General features: G+C 45.3%; 1 protein-coding gene across 1 annotated transcript in view; it reads left to right on the top strand.

Moving 5' to 3' along the window:
• slc15a4 (solute carrier family 15 member 4) overlaps window positions 1-5161 on the top strand; it is a 58405-nt gene extending 53244 nt beyond the window's left edge. The window contains exon 9 of the mRNA XM_042099916.1: window positions 4851-5161. Coding sequence (XP_041955850.1) covers window positions 4851-5005 — 155 coding nt within the window. The 3' untranslated portion in view covers window positions 5006-5161. The remainder of the gene's footprint in view (window positions 1-4850) is intronic.
• Window positions 5162-8389: the final 3228 nt, after the last annotated feature.

Below are 8389 nucleotides of genomic sequence, written 5' to 3'. Positions count from 1 at the left end.
TGCATTCTGGCTAGCAGGAAATGGTGTTATTTTCTGGAGAGTGCGCTCGCGGCGTCAGGGAGGCAGAGAGGCGCAGCACGCGGCCACACTTGAGCACACACACTCTTCAGAGCCCCAGGAGCCCAAGCCCAAAGGTCTCAAGTGGAACACACACACACACACTACCTCATTCGCCCCTATGCACGCACATGTTCTTTTGGAAAACGAGGGCCCAACTATTGATTGGAAAAGTGCATTTGACTGTTCGAGCATTTTGTGTGTGTGTGGGGTGTGTCAGGGTGTCTGTCTGTATATGTGTTTGTGCGCTGTATGAATGCAATGTATTGTGTGTGTTTGCGTGCACATGCTAATATTTATGTGTGAGGTGTGGGTTTGTGTGTTAGTGTTACTGTATTACAATGGTGATGCTTCACTGGCTAGATATTGGAAAACCCTCAAAGACTAGAAGCTGGCAAACTTCCCCTGCTACATACAACATCCTGGGGATTTTCCTGACTACATTTTTTTTTTTTCAAATATGACTATGGCCATCAGTCATAAAGTGAGGAAGCAAGTAAAGTTGAGCCTTATACCCAACACACACACACACACACACACACGAAGTAGGGGAGGTGCTGTCGGGCTATCAGAGGAAGAGGCGAGTGTGTGTTTGTGCTGAGCTGCGCTTTCAGACAGGACTCTAATTGCCCCCTCCAGAAATGATAAGACAGGGTCGTGATGAGAGTTCGCTCTTGTCTAAGCTGTTGGCACAGCCCTGCACAACACAGTTTGCTTACACCTTCATTTCATGTTGATTTATCGTCTGGGGGCTTTCAGTAAACATGACACACACACACACACACACACACACACACACACACACACACACACACACACACACACACACACACACCTTACGGATATACTGGGCAAGCTGCTCTACCCTATGAAAAGAAGTGGTAAAGGTTGGAGTAAGGTTTGTGTAGCTCATATGTAAAGCCTTGAGCTTCTCTCATGTGCTTTCTTTTCATGGCCATTACAGTTCACAGCTGCAGAAGGAGCACCCAAATTATCAGTTGACCTCTGATCTTAGGGTGGCCTTGGTCAGTGGTTTCTTTACAGAAACACAAACACCAACACAACACAGGCTTTAATATTGCAAATAAATAGCACCACAAGCATACACACAACACCTCCACCGCATTTGAGATATGCTCACATGGAAGTAGAGCTACAGGTCAGATATGATCCAGGGAGGACGTTGTGTGTGTGTGTGTGTGTGTGTGTGTGTGTGTGTGTGTGTGTGTGTGTGTGTGTGTGTGTGTGTGTGTGTGTGTGTGTGTGTGTGTGTGTGTGTGTGTGTGTGTGTGTGTGTGTGTGTGTGTGTGTGTGTGTGTGTGTGTGTGTGTGTGTGTGTTGAGGGTTAGGTAGGAATGTATGGCGTTTTTGTCAGTCAGGGTTTGTGTGTGTGAATCTGCCTCGGCTTTCCCATTACCTTTTTGCTCTTAGCTGGTGAAAATCATAATTTATTTTATTGATTTATTAAACTCTCTCTCTCTCTCTCTCTCTCTCTCTCTCTCTCTCTCTCTCTCTCTCTCTCTCTCTATTCTTCTTTGCATGTCTTTTCTCTCTGTCATCTTCTTAATTGTCTTGTCCTGCCATCCTGCACCATTTTAAATAGAGATCTTTTATTGTGCTAATGGCTAGATATATAATTGGCTACAAATCCCCAACTGTAACACCAGCTCTCTCTTTTCCCCTCACTGTTATCTCTCTCTTTCTGTTCCCTCTCTCTCTCTCTGGCCCCCCTCTCTCTGTTCCCTCTCTTTCTCTCTCTCTGGTCCCCCTCTCTCTGTTCCCTCTCTTTCTCTCTCTCTCTGGTCCCTCTCTCTCTCTCTCTCTGTTCCCCCTATCTCTCTCTGTTCCCTCTCTCTCTGGTCTCTCTCTCTCTCTCTATGTTCCCTCTCTCTCTCTCTCTCTCCTCCATTCCCTCTCTCCATGTCCCTGTAGAGCCCTCACTCAGGCCAGGCACTAGGGCTCGGCCCCGCTATCCAATTACAGTGCAGGCAGACTCCGCTCTGGTTCTCCCAACACATTTTCATTTGACATACTGTATGGATGAGATTTCTCCCACACAAAGCGCATTTGCTTTGTATCTCTCTCACCGACACACACACACACGCACACGCACACACACACACGCACACACACGCACACACACACACGCACACACACGCACGCACACTCTCTCTCTCTTTATTGAGTAAGCTGGGCTATTGCATCATGCCCGAGACTGGGTTACCTGTTTCCACTAGTTGGAGCAGCGAGCCCTTCCTCCCCCACACCCCTCCATGGTTGAGAGGCAGACTAGGGGAGGAGAGAGCCCCAGTGTCGGAGGCTCCTGTCTGGGCTTCCTGATTAGCTCTTCCCCCTTGAGAGCCTGCGGCCCTGGAGGCCTGTGCTCCATTTCATCTGAACTCAAGAGATACGCTTTCCACTTTCTTTCTCTCTCTCATTTGCTCTTTTTCTATCTCTCTCTGTCTCTCTCTCTCCCTCTCCAACACACACACACACACACACACACACACACACACACTGAGTGTCTTTTCCACTTTTTCTTTTCCTGTAGTTAGCTGCACTCTTCCCTTCTTGCCCTCGTTTTGTTTTCTGCTTTTTTTCTGCCTTTGTCTTACTCGCTCACTGAAGCTAGGTGTCGTGTGTGTGTGTGTGTGTGTGTGTGTGTGTGTGTGTGTGTGTGTGTGTGTGTGTGTGTGTGTGTGTGTATGTGTGTGGTAAATAACACAGATAAATTATATAGCAGCTGTGCTCTCATCCTATAAAGATAACTAATATGCCACACTCAGCCTCAGCCTTGTACACACACACACACACACACACACACACACACACACACACACACACACACACACACACACACACACACACATGTATGCACACACACAGAGCTGTTAGCAGCAGATTTTCCTTGCCTGTCAAGAGAAGTGCTGAAAGGAATTACAGGCGTATTGCCTGTAGCGTTGAGTTTTCTCTGTGTGTGTGTGTGTGTGTGTGGGGTGTGTGTGTGTGTGTTAAGAGAGACCAACTCCAGGGGGATAAAGATAAGCGGTATGGGAGACTGGATAGATTACTTTTTGGGGGGGGAGATACCCTCCAGGACGAGGTTATCTGCACTCACACAGCTGTGTGCATGTTGAAACATACTCATCACTGGGAAAAACTTCAGCTTTTTGTAATCCTCCTGATGGAAACCAAATGGACAACGTCCAGGGGGCACAGTGTCCTAATACACCAATACCACCTATCTGTCTTCACCAGTACACCAATACCCCTTATCAATCTGCCCCAATACACCAATACCCCCATGCACCCTATCTATTTGCCCCAATGCACCAATACCCCCTATCTGTCTGCACCAATACCCCCTACCTGTCTATTTCAATAGTCAATACACCAATACCCCCTATCTGTCCATTCCAATAACAATGCACCAGTTCACTCTAGCATGACGTCATGACAAAGAAAACGTGCTTAACGTTTAGATAGATACAACTCCCTGAAACGCGCTCTTGCTTTCAGCCATTTTGTGTTTCTGTCTGTCTGGATATGTATCCATCCTCTTCCTTTCTCTCTACCTCTCCCTCCTCTCTCTTTCTCCCCATCCCTCTCTCTCTACCTCTCCCTCTCTCTCCATCCCTCTCTCTCTCTGTCTTTCTCTTTCTCTCTGTTCTCTCTGAGTTCAGAGCCTTATCTCAGATGGCTCCACTCCTCTGTCTATCTGCCCTATCTCACCCCATCTCACTAGTGAACAAATGAAGCTTTGGTGAACCACTAAACCACAGCAGTGTGAAGCTAGCAACACTAATGAAAAAATCCAATATGGCTGCCACAAGTAGATTTTTCAACATAAAAGTCCTTACCCAAACCAGTATATGTAACCAAAAATATTGGTTTGGTAAGGACTTTTATGTTGAAAAAATGTATGTGTGGCGGCCATCTTTTTGCTTTTCAGCTAGTGTCGCTAGGTTCACACTGCTGTGGTTCAGTGGTTCACTAAAGCTTCATTTGCCCATCACCCCATCTCACCCCTTCTCTCCTGTCCAATATCCTGTTTGTGGCCTGTCTCTTCACTCCTCTCTCTCTGCTGCCTTCTGTCTCTCATTGCTTGTTGACCTTTGCCCTCTCTCTGCCCTGTCCATCCTCTCTCTCACTCTCCCATTCCCCTCCCGATCTGTCTCTCCATCGCTACGTGCTGAGCATCTCCAATGAACGCTGGCCACTCATTCACTCATTCATTCATTCATTCAGTATTTCATTAATTCATTCATTAGTTCATTCATTCACGTTCACACACCCTCCCACCCACTCATCCACCCACCTACTTGCTCACTCACAAATGAACTTGTTCACTCATTCACTATCTCACTCTCTCTCTCACTCACCTTCTCTCCTCCTTTCTCTCCTCCCTCTCTCCCCAGGCAGCATAAACGAGTGTAAACTCCACTGCAACTTCACTACTTCACTCATTCACTACTTCACTCGTTCACAACTTCACTCACTCACTCACCCACTCACTCACTCGCTCCTCTTCTGTCTCTCTTCCCTCTCTCCAAGTAACATAAACGAGTGCAAGCTCAACCACAACTTCACTCGTTCACAACTTCACTCGTTCACAACTTCACCCGTTCACTACTTCACTCATTCACTCACTCGCTCCTCCTCTCTCTCTCTCTCTCTCTCTCTTCCCTCTCTCCAGGTAACAAACGAGTGCAAGCTCAACTACAACTTCACTCGTTCACTACTTCACTCATTCACTCACTCCTCCTCTCTCTCTCTCTCTTCCCTCTCTCCAGGTAACATAAATGAGTGCAAGCTCAACTACTACTTCTTCCTGCTGGCGGGCATCCAAGGCGTGACGCTGCTCCTTTTCATCATCGTGTCCGTCAAGTATGACAAGCAGAAGGGGCGTCCAGTCAGCAGCCATGGGCCCTCCATGACCAGCTCCTGACCCCACCCTCCTGTGAGGTCAGAGGTCGTTACATGAACCCCCCCCAAACCCCCTTCACCCCTTAACCCCAACCCGACGTGTCATGGTCAGTGCCAAAAAGAAGTGCCTCCTCGTTTCTGAGTCTCCTCGTGTGTTTGGAGTTTTTCTTTTGTTTTTTAAAAAAAATGTGTGTTTTGTTTTGTTTAGCTTGTTTTGGGATTATTATTATTATGAGGTTGGAAGTTTTGTTTGTTTTGTTTTGGGATTATTATTATTATTATTATTATGAGGTTGGAAGATCTCTGTATTGTTGTCTGTTTTATTTGGGTTCACTTTTCCGCTTGTTGAGGATTCCCCTTCTTGTCTGCTTGCACATTCACAGAACTTTTTGCACAGGGTTAACCTGCAATAGGAAGCATCTTGAGAGAGAGTGGGGTGGGTGGGTGGGTGGGTGTTGGGGTTATGGAGAAGTGTGTGGTGTGTGTGTGTGTGTGTGTGTGTGTGGGGCGTGGGGGTAGGGCTAGGGGGGATTGGATGTGGAGGACCTGAAGATGATGCAGGTGAAAGACATTTGGGATGTTGAGATTACAGCTGCCATGACCCCTATCATGCACTTCATGCAGTGAAAATGGGTGGAAATGATTGTCGTTCTCTCTCTCACTTTCTCTGCCTCTCTCACTCTCTCACTCTCTCACTCTCACTCTCTCGATTACGGTGTTGGCGTTTTGAGTCAGTTGTGGTGTAGAAACATGAAGTGCAGCACCTAAAGGAAAGAAAGCACATGTAGCTTCCTGATGGAGTCTTGTCACTTCAGACCGGCGGACAAGAGAAAGGCTCATTCTGTTGGATTGCTTGGAGGAGTATTTAAAGTTAATCAAACTACACAAATGTGGTAGTTTTGACTGGATTACTGGCATTGAAAAGCAACTATATGCTAGTCTGTTGTTATCTTATTTGTATGTTTGTTTGTTTGTTTTGCGTGGTTATTTTGTGTAGTTTTCAGACTGTTGTTTATTTTGTGTGTTTCCCATAAATTGCACTTCTGGAATATTCTGGAACTGGTTTAAAAATGTGATGTTTGTATACAAATGTATTTAAAAATCATTTTCTATATGATTTTCTATCTTTTTTTTTTTTGCTGTCGGCCTTTTTTTGTGCTATATTCTGAAAATGATACCTCTTTCTAAATCAGTTTTTATCAACTTTTTTTTTTTTTCAGTTAACCACTGCCTTTCCTGTTGTTTCCCATTACTGTAAGGACTAGAGAAACCTGTCGCATTAAACTTGAACTCTCGCATCATTAAGCAGGACACTCCTGAGATGTCATCACAGCACATCATAAATACAGTCTCTGATTTGTGGTTATTGATTGAAAGCATTTGTGTTAGTAAATAAAGAAAGAAAGAAACCAGAACAAAAAACACACTGCAGATTTGAGTGTGTAAAGTGCCCAGCTGTCTCTTCCTCCTCCTTTCTGGGTTCTTAAGCACATCAGATGAAATTGGTGTGAAATGATGGTGGCTCCCCAACAGCCTGCCCGCTAATAGCCTTCCGTCAGAGAGATCTCTAACAGGGGGAGATGGCACCCCAGCGCATTAATGGCTTTCCGTAGCGACTGGCTACGATTGCTGGAGTTTAACTGATTTAAAGGAAAGACCTACTTAACGGTTAATATTACTGCAAAGTGTCACGTGTGGGAATAACACTGAAAATACTTAGAGAAGCGCAGCGTTTGCTGATGCGTGGGATATAAACAGTCATCATTGAGTGTTATGTTTGTTTATTTTCATCAAGTCTGTAGTGTTTTGTATCCCATTAAGTGGTTGTCTTCTGTGAAATAAAGGCTGTTTGCATGTGAAGATAGAGGATCTCCCTCCCCCCCCCCATATGCGCAAGAAGAGTGCTTAGGATTTGTCTCCAACCAAGCAATAAAAGATTGTGCGTGCACATGTGTGTACGTGTGTGTGTGTGTGTATGACTCGACATTAGATTTATACTTGTATATGCGAAAAAGCAAGCGTGATCTTATTTGTATTACACCACCAGAGCTAATTAACTTCACCTCACCCGTGCTAATGAGCTGGCGGTTCTCCTGGGAGGTAAAATGACAACGTGCACTCATGTATGGCCTTGTGTATAGTAAAGGCAGGTCTGGATCTGTGCGTTACACCCATCCATAGACTACAACACACACACACACACACACACACACACACACAATGAGGCCACAAGGCCCGACAGCTCTGATGAAATAGCTCCAGTCTCGTGTTGTGACTGTCGATAAAGACAAGGTCTCCCCGCGTGAGGTCAGTGCTCCTCATTAAGAGGAAGGTGGGCGTGTAAGAACACCTACTCCTGCTCGCTATCCACTCGTCTCACCAGGCCCTGATCACGGCTTGCGCTGGAGCATTAGCGCGGTGATTCATGATAGGTCGCGTCTGCACATGTAGTCTGTGCAGTAAAGAGTCGGTAGATTAAAGGCTGTGCTTCTTGTAAGGAATTGAGGCGCAGAGAATCGCAAAGAAATAAGGTGATAGGCCTACGCCATATCATACGCAGTGTTTGAAGCTGCTTTTATATTGTTATTATTTCCCTGCAGTAACTTTCTCCTGAGCTATTAATCTATGCCCTGCTCTATAAACACCATTTAGCCTAAAGTCAAGAATGGTTTACCAAGCGTTGACTTGCCCCAGTCCAAAAAGTGATTTAAAACCTCCATAAAAGCACATGGTGTCAGATGAAATAGGTGATGGAGAGAAAAGCCTGTCATCGGCGAGACGTACCCAGGCTTCAGTTGTTTTGTGTAATTGTTGATGCTGCTGATTTTCTCCGATTTGATACAGTGGTGGTGACTGAAAATTAGATCAACGCTGCCTTTAGGGAATCATAAATCGCCCATGGAAGCTGTCCGTGGTACTGAAGGCTGAGGGCCGACACTTTTATGTGACTGCACCAACCAAACAGTGTCTGTAAATAGGGCTTCTCTCTTCCCCACTTGTAAGGGTAATGATGGGCCTTGACTGAACATCTAATACGACTGTTGTTGATTTGTTTTTGTTTTTTTTTAGTTGTTTTTTGTTTCTGTTTTTGCCCATTAAAGTGCAACTTCCTTTAACTTCTTCCTCTGGGACATCTGTGTTTTTTATTCATTACAGAAAATGTGTGTGTGTGTGTGTGTGTGATATAGACAGACGGAGAGGAAGTGGAGGAGTGAAATTATGTAGAAAAAGTATGAACGATCTTCTGTTAGATCCATGTCTGATGAAGTGTATGTGAAAAGAAGATGGATGTAGTGTGTGTGTTTGGCTGTCTATGAGATACTGTGTGTTTTTTGTGTGTGTTTGTAATGTCACTGTTGGGTGGTGAGTGAGCGTCTGGCATATGTATGTAAGAGATTTATGTGTG

This window comes from Alosa sapidissima, chromosome 8 (assembly GCF_018492685.1).
Source record: "Alosa sapidissima isolate fAloSap1 chromosome 8, fAloSap1.pri, whole genome shotgun sequence".
Classification (NCBI taxonomy): Eukaryota; Metazoa; Chordata; class Actinopteri; order Clupeiformes; family Clupeidae; genus Alosa; species Alosa sapidissima.
The sequence above is the reverse complement of the archived record's forward strand: the minus strand, read 5'-3'. Positions and strand labels throughout refer to the sequence as shown.